General features: G+C 43.4%; 1 protein-coding gene across 2 annotated transcripts in view; it reads right to left on the reverse strand.

The window, feature by feature from the left end:
• The window catches only part of kcnh3 (potassium voltage-gated channel, subfamily H (eag-related), member 3), a 182,437-nt gene that overhangs the window by 23,247 nt on the left and 143,927 nt on the right, over nucleotides 1-15,263 (reverse strand). For both annotated transcript variants that reach the window (XM_085136252.1, XM_085136253.1), the window contains 4 exons: nucleotides 14,735-14,936; nucleotides 5,845-6,219; nucleotides 3,177-3,376; nucleotides 1,969-2,218 (listed from right to left, as the gene is read on the reverse strand). In XM_085136252.1, coding sequence (XP_084992378.1) covers nucleotides 1,969-2,218; nucleotides 3,177-3,376; nucleotides 5,845-6,219; nucleotides 14,735-14,936 — 1,027 coding nt within the window. The remainder of the gene's footprint in view (nucleotides 1-1,968; nucleotides 2,219-3,176; nucleotides 3,377-5,844; nucleotides 6,220-14,734; nucleotides 14,937-15,263) is intronic.

Here is a 15,263-nt window from a genome sequence, read left to right on the forward strand (position 1 = left end):
ACCCCAGATCCATAGTGCATGCTGCCCATGGCCAAGGAGCCAAAAGCTTGATTTTCTGCAGGTAACCAAAGCATCTGATGAGCCGTGTGACTTGTAGAACTGTAGCGTGCATTTGAGCCTGTACCTGTTTCTTTATGAGAACCATTGTAGCCACATTTTTCAGAGTGCTCTTTGGGCTGGTTTCCACCTTTGCTATTCATAGTAAACACTAAAACTGTCCCCATTGGTACAGTGATTTGTGTCAGCGTGTGGAATTCTAGCCAGAACATTCATCTTACGCTCTGTTACCCAGTAACTGAACTATTTTCTTTTTGAGTAATGACCCCAACAACAATGGTCACTATCATAGGCCACAGACTATACCTGTTATAGACACCAGCCAACATTATTATGCATACTGTATGTGTGCCTCTCTGTTTAAGCCTCACGGCCACTTTGTGGTCGCCGCTCTCACCTGTGTGAAGAGTGAAACACAGCTGCTGGCGTGTGCTTTGGAGTTGTCATGCACCTCTGGATTTAACATGACCAGGTAGGAGACACACGTGTGTGAGCGGGTCTGTGTTTCAGTGACATATCAGTGATGCAGCACAGAGATTCTGTGATGGCAGAGCAACAGTGAGAAAAGATGAGCAAGTGGAGGAAGCAAGAAGAATGAGTTGAGTAAAGTTTGACTTATCTGACTGTTTTGTTTAATGTGCCTTATAATCCGGTGCGCCTTATGGTCCGAAAAATATGGTACATTAAACCCTATGGAACAAAAATAGGATGCCATTAAAGTTCATATGTGTGTGAAGGTAGACAAGCGAATACTTTTGGCAGTGCAGTGTAACAAACAGAACAAACTCATTGGCCGAGGTAGGCCTCACTGACTTTCACTATGCTGCCTACAAACACTGGCTTGGTGTCGTTGTTCAGAACCATAATCATATATGTTGTGTGCATATGTGTGCTGCATAGAATAGGGATTTATAAATGTGTGTAACAGTTGGACCAACTATTGAAAACTGTAGCTTCTCTTCCTTCCTGCTTTGTCAGCAAAATTCCCTCCATTGCATTACAGAGCCTCAAGATTCCTTCACTGCAGAGGTTTTTCCTACATTTTGCCATGTAAGGAATAAAGTTCTCCAGCCTCATCTGATTCTTAGATTCATTACATTAACTGACAGCACAAAGATTAAAACAGAAGTGCCAAACTGCCAACAAAAACCCTCATCCATTCATTCATCCATTCATTCATTAGTTTGGTTATAGGTGCATACAGTGTAAGACCTGTTTCATCTCTGCTCACAGTAAATAGAAGATTATTCTGTCGAGCCCACAGGATCAACACTGTGGGAAATCATTACTCTCTCGGCTTGTATCAAGCTTGGTAACGTCTCTTTAAAGCAGCAGAGCATAAACAGCTGCTCTTTATCAGCTCGCCTTCAGCCTCGTCTTCCCCTTTGTTTGAATATTACACACACACACACACACACAAACACACACCTGTTTTATGTCCTGCCTTCCTTCTCCTTTTTCGCCATCATCAATTTTAATTTCCATTAGACACTCCAGACCAGGTTGCTCTGCAGGTCTGAGCCAGCACTGTGAAATTATTTTAACTGTAATCACTGAACTGAGAGATGATCTCTCTTTCCCCCTCTGAAGTCCATACTTCGTTAGCAGCACTTAATATTAATCGTTTAATATTCAGCACAATGTCCCGCAGATCATCTCACACCCTCCAAATCTCAGTTTCAAAGATAATTGTCTGTCAGAGGGGTGTCCCGTGTAGTTCTCACTCAGTTCTGTGTCCTTCCTTCAAACAACAGAGATCCTAATTGCATTTTAGTTTAATTAAGTAACCGTGTGATCTTTTTTTTTTTTTTGCAGTTTGGCAACTTGACTGAGAAATGTTGTTATCCTTGAACACACTGACAGGACATCGTGTTCTCTGCTTAAGAGAACTTTACCGTTTCTCTGACTTACCTAGGATTGCCAGCACAGTGTTGTCTTTCAGGACCTCCATGGAACCTGAGCAGACGAAATAGATGGCCTGCAAGGCGTCTCCCTGCCGGATGAGGAACTCCCCTGGAGCGCAGAAGGAGGTCTTGATGATGAGGGAGAGGGAACGCAGGCAGCCCCTGCTGGCTGACTCAAACAGAGGCAGCTGGAGCAGCTCCTTGTTCAGGTGCATGGCGATATCAGCCCTCAGCTCATCTGGGAAGTCTTTCAGAAGCTGTGAAGTGAAAGTTCACACTGAACAGCTGGTCTTTACTTTAAAACAGGCTTCCATATAGTTTTATACAAAAAACAACCCTTTGCCGCAGGCTTGAAGAGCCTCTCCAAATGTAAAAATGTGATAACCCCACAGAGAGTTTAAAGTACTCTGTGGGCATTTCAAACCACATGCAAGATCAGAGAAGCTTGTAAGACATGCTGAAATAATCTAGGACTACTCTTTTTCTTTTTTTTTTACATTATTCAGGGTTGCTCGTGGTATATCAGGCCCTTAATTTTAGCATATTTACTTGCCTTGGGCAAATCTTTTCAAGCTGCAACGTATAAATAGATCATTCCAATAATCCTGATTTATTTATAATTGAGAAAGTCTTAAAATTAAAGTCAGAGAAAAGTTCCAGATTTGACACCTAAAAGCACTGGTGACCTCTATGCTATTCTGTTTCTGTAGCTCACAGCTTTACCACCGACGTGTTAAAGTGTCGCTTAGGTGTAAGAACTGGGAGCTGAGCTGGCAAACTTCTCAGTGACAATGCGTAAAAATGGTTGTAATTCTTAAACAATTCTCACTAAAGTTTATGTAAAACGTGTTGTGTTCATTTCAAGCTGAAAGTCTGCACTTCAGTCAGTTTGATTTAAAATCCACTCTTGTGGAGTTTAAGAGGCTAAACCACAAAAAAATGTTTTTGTGCAAGAAATGATTTGACCTAATTGTATTCTCAGAGCAGGCTTTCATCTCAAGCTGTACATTGGACCCTGTTCTCAACTCAAGGTGTAGATAAAACTTCCAGCAGACAACAAGACGTCCAGTGCTGAACTCTGGTTCCTCTGAACAGTGAAGCTGTTTAGTGGAGAGCATCTTTGAGCTTTCACTCTGGAGAACAGGCTATAAACTCTGTGTAAGCAGTGCAACATAAACAGCAGTTTTAAATCACTTATGCACACACTCTTCTCACCTCACTAACGTCTATCCCGTTGTTGACCGACCACATAGTTTGGAAACACTCCAGCATGCGCTGCTCCAAAGCTTTGGGCAACCGATGGACTCTGATGAAGTCCTTCAGGTCCTTGGTGCGGGTGTGGTAAAGCGAGCGGCGCGAGTACATTCTCTGGATGATGGCCGTCACGTTGCCAAACACAACTGCATGCATCAGTGCTGGACACAGAGGAAAGGTTTCTATATTGTTCTCGGTGCGCTTCTAGTTTGATACAGAATTAATTACTGCGGCTCAATTGGCTTCTTTCTAGAAAAGACCTCATTAAAGTCCCATAATACTTCTGCGCAGCAGGAAGCTTCATGGGATGTCTTTATAAGCCCTGAGAAGTTAAAAAGCAAAGGGCTTAGAAGGACTCAGCTGCTCTAAAACCACTGTGAAGCACTGCCGAGAGTAGATTATGGTTTTCACAGAATGTCAGTAACACACTGCTGAAAAATAATCCCACTGTTCGGAAAACCTTTTATTTCTAATCAATGACAACTAAATTATTATTCCAAACAAACCCCAAAACAGCTCCAACCCCAATGTGAGCATATTTGTTCAACAGTGCCACACACACAGGTTTGGTCTTAATGTGAGCACAGCTAACCAGCAGCTATCCCCAAAGACTGGAATTGTTTCATAATGCACTTTTCCTGAGGGAGCCACACAGCAGTTTCTCTTCCTAAAAGCAGTTTGAAAAGCTGCTGAAACAGCAGTCAGGCCACGGGGACACTTACACGGTCCACTGACAGCCAGACTAATGCCTTCATTTTATAAAGAAACTGGGTTTTTAAAAGGCTGAATTATCTCTAAGTTATAGCTCATAATATCTGTGTGCAGCAGCTTACCACGAGAGAACATTAAACTATGTTTAAGGAAAACATTATAGAGATTAATGAAGCTGTGGTCTACTCTCACTGCTGTTACATTCAATCTAACAGCAATCTCCTTTAACAAAGGAGCTAGGATGCTAGCAATCAGGGAATAGCGCTATAACCAACCTGGCATATTTATAGGAACATGTGAGCTGAGTATGGCCTGGAAGTCCAGAGGTCAAAATGGAATATGATCTCTAGGGTGGTTGAGAATAACCAATGCTGTGGGACTTCCAGATACCAACAGGACAATTATAATGGTGGACGTTTGAAGGATAAAGACCGCATCCAGAGCAAAAGGGTAATTTTAAAGTCAGTTTTTCCTGATTGTGTATAGACATGTCCTCCTTTGGGATGGGATAGGTAAAGTAAAGCAGTAAATAGCAAGGCAGATTCATGCTACTGTAGGCAGATTGAGAAGTTATGACATTTCCATAATTAGCAAAATGCACATATTAACCTCCATCACACAGTCAAAGTGTGCTGTCTAAGGTGCTGCAGTAGCAGAACTCTTTGAAAATAAGAATGAACAAATGCCTACTTGCTGTTGCAACAAACGGGCCACACGGTGGTGGAAAAAGTACTTTGATGATCTGATTGCATGTTGTATACAGCACTTTGAGTACTCCGGGAGAGTATAAAAGCGCTATATAATAATCAGTCCATTTACCATTTACCATGATAGTAGCTAAAACTCCCTGTAACTCTTACATTAAGCATTCTCCTGCCATCTAAGAGATACATGCAGACATCATTGGTTCAGATTACACATGCACACTTAAATCAGCCTTTGTTAAAGTTACAGTGTTGCTTTCACTCGACTGGGAAATATAGATTTCATTTTTCTTTCTTGGACGACTGTTGGACACAGATTCTATCAGCTGTCTGCAGAATGTGTTTTCCCACCTATTAGCTGAGTGTGTGTGTCAGTATGTGTCTTTCAGTATTTACTTGCACAACTGCATGTGAGTAGTTATGGTTAATGTCAAGGTTTAACCCACTAAAAAGAAATGTGTGTGTGTGTGTGTGTGTGTGTCTGAGACATCTGCACACATTATTGTGTCCTCTGCCCATAAATATCTGCATTTCTCTCGTGATAACCTTTCCAGTGACTCCATTTCTTTCCCGATTCTTCATTTATTGCTCTCTTCGTGAACATTCAGTTCTCTTCATTGCGGCCCAAGAGGACACGCATAAGAACACAGAGTTCAAACAAGTAGCACACTGTGAACTGTCGAACACATCTTTCATCTGTGATTAAGCTAGAGTAGATCCACTATTGAGCCCATGTACAACTGTTCAACAGGCTCAAACAAAAATGGAATCAAGAATAAGAAAGAGACAGTCATTGTAATAGTTTATGACAAAATCTTAAATTTAGCAAGTTTTTTTATGCACAAATCACTTGTTTTTTATCACTTGTTTCTTTGAATCAAAATTTTAATTTAAATCTGCTCAGTACTTGTGATGTATCTTGAGAACAACAAAAGAATTTCATGGCCAAGCAAGTAATGAAACCTTTCAATCTGGAAAATGAGAGTAATGAGACAGTGAGTGAGAGGATTTGCATACAGGTTTGATAATCTATTATGTTTTACTGAAAAAAAAGAAACACTTTTGAAACCAGGGATGGAACAAAATGTGTGCAGCTGTTTGTTTATGACTCACCCACACCTGAAAAAGAGCTGAACGAGTACTTCAGGCCGAGAAGAGGATAAGAGCTTCAAACTCTGAGAGGAAGCACTAAGATGTGTGCACACATTCCTTACCTCCTATGAGCATGGTGCAGATGGAGAAGATCTTCTCTGAGTCTGTGTTGGCTGACACATTTCCAAACCCCACACTGGTCAGACTGCTCAGAGCAAAGTAGAGGGAGGTCACATAGCTGCTGCGCATTGATGGACCGCCGTCCAGCACACTGAAACTCCCACTCCCACCAGCTGTCCCAGATGCAGTCTCGCTTCCTGAAACATTCCCGTAATACTGGCTAGAATTCCAGGTTCCTTGCCCCGCGACCTCTGACCCAGACACGTTCCACTGACTGCTGTCGGCTGGAATGCTGCTGACCGTGGAGGGGAACAGCGTTGTCAGGGCAGCGGGGAAATACGGGGTACCCAGACGTTTGGCCAGCTCATGGAGCCAACCTGAGACAAAGAGTGAGAGAATACAATGAATTATAAAAGTCTTTTTATTCAGCTCAACTGCACTCAGCTGATATCTTTATCACCTTCATTCTGTTACACTTTAAAAGTACAAAACTAGACGTTGTTCTAGGGATGTACTGCACCACTGTACTGTACATCCCGTACGTTCCACCTCCTAAGTTTCCTGAGCATACATCAACTAGAATGAAACTGACTTTTTATGTAGAGAAAAAATATTCTAAAGTTGTTCTACAATTTGTAAATGCATTTTGTTGCAAATTGCTGAAATTCTGCCCATTTTTAATTCATAGAAGCTCTGCTTTTCTAACCTTTTTATACCCATATTACAGACATGTTGCCAGTTAATCTATTTAATTGCAAAATGGTCCTTCAGATGTTGTTGGGTTTTTAAAAAAAACAAACTTTTCCAGCCATTTTTTGTCCCGGTCCCCACTTTTTTGAGAAGTGTAAATGCCGTCAAAAGAGATATTTTTAACGACATAGTAAAATGTCTGGTTTGGACACAGACATAGTTCACACAGCATTGATATATATACATATTCCCTATTAGATTCATCAGTGTATAGAAAAAATGAGCAGACTTACACAAGCCTAGACAGATGACAACTTATGACTTGCTTATTGTGTGAGAAATATAAGTGGAGCCTTTCTGGTGGCAGCAAAAGTGTTCAAGTGTAGCTTATCAGCCGCTGTTCAAGGTCCTGATTTCCCCTCACCTTCAAGCACAGCAGACTGAAGTGGCTGAACCAAATCAAAAGTTGTCCTTCTAATCTGGGAACACTGACAAAATCTTTGACAAAAAGTATATATATATATATATATATATATATATATATATATATATATATATATATATATGGCTCAAAAGCGACTCGGCTACAAAGGCCAAAAGGAAGTAAAAGGAAGGAGGTAATTTATAAATGAATGTAAGGGGAAGGAGAAAGGAAGTGAAGGATAAATTATTGAAAAAAAAGCATTTGCAAGTGAATGAGTGGACCAGTGAAACCCAGCTGAGCCGCTGACAGCAGAATCGAAAGAAAGAAATACAGCAAGACAGGGAATATAAATAATACAACATGGATGCATCTATTCATTGATCTCTGGCATCACACGAAATCATGAAAAGAAGCTTTGACCTTCTGTGTGTGTGTGTTTGTGTTGGTTGTCAGGCAGGGAGACCAGCCTGTCAGAGTAAATAAGCAGAGGTGACAATTGAGCTGTGAGCAGAGTCTCAGTGAGGCAGCTAAAACAACCACATTAGAGGATTTAACACCTGAGTAGTTTCCTAATTACTTTGTCATTAGCTCAACTTAACCTCTGCCAAACTGGGGGAATGGTAAGACATTGCTTTGCATGCATAAGTATTTTTACCACATGGAAAGGAACTATCATAAGCCTAGGTAGTGGACATCTTTTGACTTCCTTATTGTTGTGTTTATTGTAACCAGTTGACATGCATACAAGGACAAGTGTTTGTTTGTTCTTCAGCCAAGATTCTGAATGAGGAATATAAGTGGAGCCTTTCTGGTGGAAACAAAAGTGTTCAATTAGAGCTTATCAGCCACTGTCCAAGGTCCTGATTTCCTCTCACCTTCTACCAGAGCTGACGGAACTAGTGAGCTGTCTGTGGTCCTGAACTTCTGTCTCCTACCCAGTCAAAAGCTGCCTTTCCACTCTGGGAACTTGATCCTTTTGGTGGGAACTTCATCCTTTCAATCTTGAGTCTTTTAAGCTGCAAGTTGGAGTGCTGCGGGACAGATTAGTTCCAGCAGAGCACTCATCATCCTTGGGCTGTTCCATACGTTTTCCTTCTGCAACCACTATTAGCAGCTGCTCACCCTGGATCACCCTCCATGTCTTGGAGATGCCCAGTCTGGCCATAACCAATGTGGCCCTTGGTCAATGTCAAGCAACATCTGCAGACTGAGATCCACCGAGAGAGAATGACGGATCAAGTTAACACTAAAATGTCTGGTCCTATCACTATGTGTCATTAAATGTGTGTGAATGTGTGTGTGAATGGGTGGATGACTGGATATGTAAAGCGCTTTGGGGTCCTTAGGGACTAGTAAAGCGCTATATAAATACAGGCCATTTACCATTTACCATTAAAGAAGTTACAGCAGGACAGACATTGTGATTTTTCTAGTGGCTGTTGAGACCATAGACAGTATAAAATATCATACATTATGGTAAATGGACTAGAGCACTTTATAAAGCATGCTTCATTCAAGTGCTTTCTATGTAACACTCACGTAGATTCATGCTCTGATGGTGCATCAGAGAGCGACTTGGGCTTCAGTATCTTGCCTGGGGACTGGAGCAGCCAGGGATTGAACCACCAACCATCTGATTAGTAGATAACCTCCTGAGCCACAGCTAGCCCAAAATAAAAAGAAGACTCTTGGTTCCATACGCTGCATGTTATAGTGTATGTGTGGTTCTGGTCTAGGACCTCATTACCAGAAGAGCAGAATGAAAAAGGGAAAAATCATGAAAAATAACTGCTGGTGACAGCTTTGCAAGTACCTAATTGAAATTTTAGCACATTTAGTACAACATCCTGAAAGGGTGCAACATTTAGCTCCCTAACCTAAATTACCTAAGGACTAAAGACCTAAATTAATTCATCACAAGCTTCTTCTAAAACCTATAGACTTCTCTGAAGCATATAGCATACTCTCTGCCAACCCATATCATCATCCTTGTTTTCTGTAAACTAGCTTTTGTTTGTGTGTGTGGTGACTGCTGCTCCACCTCAGGCTATAGGGACAGACATGGCTCAACTGTCCCTCAATTATTGAGAGACTTGCAAACAAAAAGTGGGGGTTTCCTAAATTCCAGCTGACTGACTGACAGAGTAATCCAGTGTATGTACATGCTGATACCAGTGCTCTATTGTGAATCACAGTTGGTGTCACATAAAGGTCAGACTGACAGACTCTGTCTGTGTGAATAGTGAGTGGAGAGGCTGATGACATGAACTGACCACAATGTTACTGTTTGTCCTTAAGCTGAAAAGATAAGTGCAGGTAGGTTGGTAAGAATCACTCAGAAAGATAGGGAGGGAGGAAGAAATGAGAAAATACTAACCAGAGCAAGGTCCCCAGCCTCGAAAACCTGCCAGTTTGCAGGATTTTATACATAATGTCTGTTTGTGTGTGTCTGTGTGATGCTTAGAAAACAAAACGAAAGACAAACACACGCACAACTCGGTCTTTGCCCCCGGCAAGAGTTGGAAAAATTACAGTTTGGTCCCCTTACCCTTGGAAACTGCCAATCTGTCTGTACATCTGATACATACAAGTTTATCAGATTGCAAGCCGGGGTTTCACGTCGCCCGCGGGATTCAAGTTTCTGTGTCTTATTAAAAGCATCGGTCGTGCTGAAAACGAAGGCACGCGCAGTCGTATTTCTGCATAACTGCCTCTGTGCCTTCTTCCTAATACAATATTACTATTATTGCTTTGCAATGGATAGGTATACTTTGGAGCAAGACAAGTTGGGTGAGAGCTCAAATAGTCAAAGTTGAATGAGAATGAATTTAGATTTTTCTTTGTCATTACTGCAAAGTGGATAAACAATGAGACAAGATCTTATTTAAATTTCTATTTGGGAAGCCTAGAATAATCTCCTGAGGACAGTGCTTACAGTGTAATTGAGTAGAGCACAATTGTCATTATGTGTGTGAAACATGTAATGACAGTTAAAAACTGTCACTGAAAGCTCTCCACATACAGGAAATGGGCCTTTAACTTGCTTCAGGGAGAATTTTTCCAGCCTGATTAAAACCATGGCATCAAGTGAATATTATCATAAAAGCAGCTTCCCTGTCTGAGATAAAGAATAAATATACTTTATCTTTCTTGTACAACGTTAAAATTAGAGGATTCCATGTCTGCTGGTTACCCTAGTACAGAGACAGCTAGCCTGCCTCTGCCTACCCAAGGCAACTGTCAGTGGTTGGCGTTACAAACAGCTAGATGTAAAGGCTTAAGACATTGGATGGCTATGGCTCAGGAGGTACAGCAGGTCATTTTCTATTGGGAGGATCGGTGGTTTGACCCATGGCTGCTCCAGTGTTCATCAGAGTGAAAAGGGTAGACAGAAAGTACTGAGCTGGAAAATTAACTGCTTCTTCTATAGTGCTTTTTCTCAACAACATAGAACATGCCTCAGTTACCCATTCATTTATGCACTTTTTTCTACATTAAAAAGCTTTCTGCCTAACATTCACACTCTGATGGATGCTTCGCGGGGAAATTCTGGGTTAGTATCTTGCCCAAGAATATTTGCAGACTGGAACAGCCAGGTTTCAATTTGCAAAGCTGGACCTCATCACACCACAGATCTAAATAAGACCCTTGCGCTGATGTTTGTGAGAAGGCCCAACAGTTTGAATGATAAATGGACTGGTTCTTACATAGCACTGTTCTACTCTATCTGAGCACACAAAGCACTTTACACAACTTACCTCATTCACAAACGTGCGCACAAGCACTTTTTTCTATGCTGTTTCTGACATTTACTTCATACTCTGATGTATGCATCAGAGAGCAACATGGGGTTAGTATCTTGCCCAAGGATATTTGGCAGGCTGGGATCAAACCACCAACCTTCCAGTTAGTAGGTGACCTGCTCTACCACCTAAGCCACAGCCGCTACCACATTATGTAGCGCATGAGTAGAAAAGCACTGTAACAACCAGTTTACCGTCTACAGATGCAGGAACCGTTCTTTACAATTACCAATACAGTTTGCTTTTTCATATCTCTGTTTTTCTGAGTATATATCTTTGAGCTTGCTCATCTTGTTGCAGAAGCCTTTTAGTGTGTTCTGTTAATATTCTGTTTTTAATACATGGCTGTAACATCACACCCTCAACTTACCATCAAAGGTATGTGTAAACAAATGCACACTAATCGAACAATTATTAAGTACGGTTGGGTTGGACCACTTTGCCTTGTCTCTTCATGGCATGACCTGTATATCGACTGTATTTGTATAGCGCTTTACTAGTCCCTAAGGGGCCCCAAAGCGCTTTACACATTCAGCCATCCACCCATTCACACACTGGTGATGGCAAGCTACATTGTAGCCACAGCGCTGACAGAGGCGAGGCTGCCGGACACTGGCGCCACCGGGCCCTCTGACCACCACCAGTAGGCAATGGGTGAAGTGTCTCGCCCAAGGACACAACGACCGAGACTGTCCAAGCTGGGGCTCGAATCAGCAACCTTCCGATTACAAGGCGAACTCCCAACTCTTGAGCCACGATCGCCCCCATAGGTATAGGCTCAGTAATGACCTGGAGGTATTCCTCTGAGAGTTTGGTTCATGCTGACATGATAGCATCACACAGGTGCTGCAGATTTCTTGACTGCACATCCACTGAGATCTGGTGACTGGTGATTGACCCTCAAAGCGCTTTCCACTATTCATTCACTCTCACATTGGTGGAGGCAAGCTACAGTTGTAGCCACAACTGGCAGATTGACAGAAGCAAGGCTGCCATATCGTGCCATCGGCCCCTCTGCCCAACACCAGTAGGCAGTAGGTGAAGTGTCTTGCCCAAGGACACAACGACCGAGACTGTCCGAGCCGGGGCTCGAACAGCCAACTCTTGAGCCACGATCACCCCGAGTACAGTGAACTCATTTTCACAGTCAAGAAACGAGCAGGTGGATGACTTTAAACAATTCTGTGATGTGAAAGACTAATGACTGTTATGAGAAACACTTGTTTACAGTTCTTGCTATCAAGAATGGCACAATCAGTTATCAGTTATTATGTTTAAGGGGTAATTACTTTTTTACTTAGGGCCAGGTAGGTTTGGATAACGTTGCTTCCTTAATAAGTCATAATTTAAAAGTGCATTTTGTATACACTTGTGTTATCTTTGTGTAATATTAAAATGTATTTGATGATCTGTGACTGTGACAAATCTAGTAAAATACAAGAAATCAGGAAGAGCACCTATACTTTTCACAGTACTGCACATGTTTCTAAAGTCCAATCACTGTGGTAATCTCTGCAAAGTCCCTTTGCTTTGTGTTCATCAACACTAAAAGTAACATTGCATGTGGGTCCCCATTAGGATAAAGGATTGTGTGAGTGTGTGGGACTCTACCCTTAGGCTCATATTGTTAACTAGTCATTATGTGACATACTGCGTTATTATTTTTTAATAAATCTAACAAGTACTATGTATATATGTATATATCTTTGCAGGTGGTCTCCTTTCTACAGGAGTCCACTCTGCAGGTGGGGGGAGAGATATAGGAGAGGTGGAGAATGAACTCAACCTGGGTGTCTATTGTCTTGTGTAGTTTGGGAGATGATTGGATGATGGGGTGGGTGCAGTTTTCTCTGGGGTGGAGTCGGGTGGGCTGCCCCGGACTCTGTGGGGCTGGGCGGTGCTGCTGCTGTGGGCCCCGGTCCGGATGGGCCTGGGCCCCCTTGCCCTGGTGGGTTCCAGAGTGTGGGGGTGCCTACTGGGGTCAGCGGGGGAGCTGGCCGCAGGGAGGGGCCGCTTGCCCCTCCCTTTCTTCCCTCCCCATCCTCAGCTGCCTCCCTATTCCCACTCTACCACACCCTCCCACACACGCAGCGCTTGGGGTGCAGGTATGTCACCAAGGTGGAGGGGAGGCACTCCCCCTCTGTCCCCTTCTGGCCGCCTGTGCCTCAATTTTATTCTGCAACTTAGACATCCACATTACTCACACTCTCACATAACACATACATATAGGGCCCTGGGGGTGGGCACGTTTTACAGCATCCAGAGGATGGTCGGTGTATTCCAACCCACCTCTGGCGCTGGTGCCCTACCCTCAATTTTAAATGCATATAGACACTGAGGGTTTTCGGGAGGAGCCGGGCTGCTCTCTGAGAGGAAGCAGGAACCGTGCTCTCCTGTGTTTTAAATGCACTTCAGAACAGCACACAGCAACACTACATATGAGCGGGCGTAGGGAGGTTTGGGGTCTTCACTCACCCCGGTTCTGTTAGCCGTCAGGGCTGGGGGGCTGGGAGGAGGTGCTGGCCGTCAGATTGGGGTCTGGGATGCAGGGCCTCCCTGCTATTGCAGATAAGGAGGTGGTCCGCTTGCCTCCACCCCAGAGAGAAGGGTTACATCTCCTGGGTTTAGGTGCGGCTTGCCCCTCTGGGGACGGGGGTACCTGGACCTGGGATATAGAGTATATTTGGGGAGTGTGACTGTCTGTGCAGTGTCTATTTGTGTCTGTCTACACGTTGGGTGAGTGCCGAGTATTTGGTTGTGTATATGGGGTGGGAATGCACATTTGTGTCCGCGTGCGCCTGTTCGTCTGTGTCTATATGTCAGGTTGGGTCTTAGACTCCACCTCTCTGGGTACATCTCAGGCCCTCCAAAGTACGGAGGCCTATCTCCCCTCACCACACTCCCTGCCGGTGGCTGATGCCCTCAGACGTTGGTGTGTTGGTGGTCCTTGTCGACTGGGGCTGGGCGCTCATGTATGTGCTGTATGTATCACTCCTGGTGGCCGATTGGCGGGGCCTGGCGCCTGTGGCCCAGCTGGGCCCCTTCCGGGGGATGGGATGCCCTCAGGCCTCAGGCCTCTGGGCCTGAAGCTCGGTCCTCTCTGGCACAGCTAGCTGCCGGCAGAGCCCGCGGGCACGCCACTGCAACCCCCTCTGGCCTCTGCTCCGTAGCTGCTGGGTGACCTCTCGTTTGGGGCTCTACTCAGCTCTTCCCAAGAGGGTGGCACTGTTCCCCCCCTTTTGGTGGTCCTCCTCGGGTCCTTGTACTCTGGGGCCTCTGGATATCTGGGGCCTGGATCTACAGATATCTGGATCTGCTCCTGGATCTGTTTCATGCCCTGGGGGACGGGGCTATGGCTCCCCACACTCCCTAGCAGATCGTTACATGGAGAAACCTTTGGAATACAAGCATGCTGATCCACACAGGTGTACACATGGGTGTTCACAGACGCGGACTACACCTTTCTTGGCTGCTGCCTCAAAGCAAATTGTGCGCTGTCTATCTTGCATGCTGCACAATAGCGTTTAATATTTAGTATCTACTGTTATCTACTGCTAGTTTATTGTGATGGTGCTGTATTTATTATGTTGCACTTTTTTTTGGTTTGCTTCCTCTTCTGTTTTTTTTTCTCCATACAGGTGATCCAGGTGTTTTGTTTGTTTTTCTCTCTTTCTTCCCCCACTTAACCAGATTCTAATAAATGTAAAATTTTACATTGTGAAAATAAATAAATAAATAAATAAATAACAAGTACTATGTGATACATTGTGGTTTTTTGAATAACGACCCCAACACTCACACTCGTGACATAACTAGTTGAACAAGTCAGGATGTCCAGTGAAATTTAATAGAGTAGAAGTAGAAAGTAATACAACACAGAAACGTACACCTAACACAAAAATTAAACTTGAGTAAAACAGTGACTGAGTTAATCTACACAGATGCTTTCTAGAGATGAAAAAAGGGCGAACTAACCTATGTCTGATGATCCTTGGCTCTCAATCTCCCTTCGACCTATGAAGTACCAGACACACGCCATCCAGTGGGCCAGCAGGGCGAACATGGACATCAGCAGGGTCAAGACCACAGCACTGTACTGTGAGTAGCGCTCCAGCTTCTGCAGCAGCCGCAGTAACCGAAGAAGCCGGACTGTCTTCAACAGGTGGACGCCAAAGTACTGCACAGAGATACAGGCAATCTCAGCGCTCTGGCAATATTTCATTCACTGTATTTCTTAAATCAAATGAATCATTAAGAAAGGTTGATACTCAGTAATGTGGGATACTATATATAATACACATCATTTATTCAAACAGTTGGTAGTTTTACTCAAAAGTTGGAGCCTTAATGGATTCACTCACATGAAATCAAACATTTTTAATCTTTATATACAAATATTAGGGGTGCAACGATACTCGTATCGATATTGAACCGTTCGATACAGTGCTTTCGGTTCGGTACGCATATGTATCGAACGATACAAAATTTTAAATTTATTTTATCA

This window comes from Neolamprologus multifasciatus, chromosome 16, assembly GCF_963576455.1.
Source record: "Neolamprologus multifasciatus chromosome 16, fNeoMul1.2, whole genome shotgun sequence".
Classification (NCBI taxonomy): Eukaryota; Metazoa; Chordata; class Actinopteri; order Cichliformes; family Cichlidae; genus Neolamprologus; species Neolamprologus multifasciatus.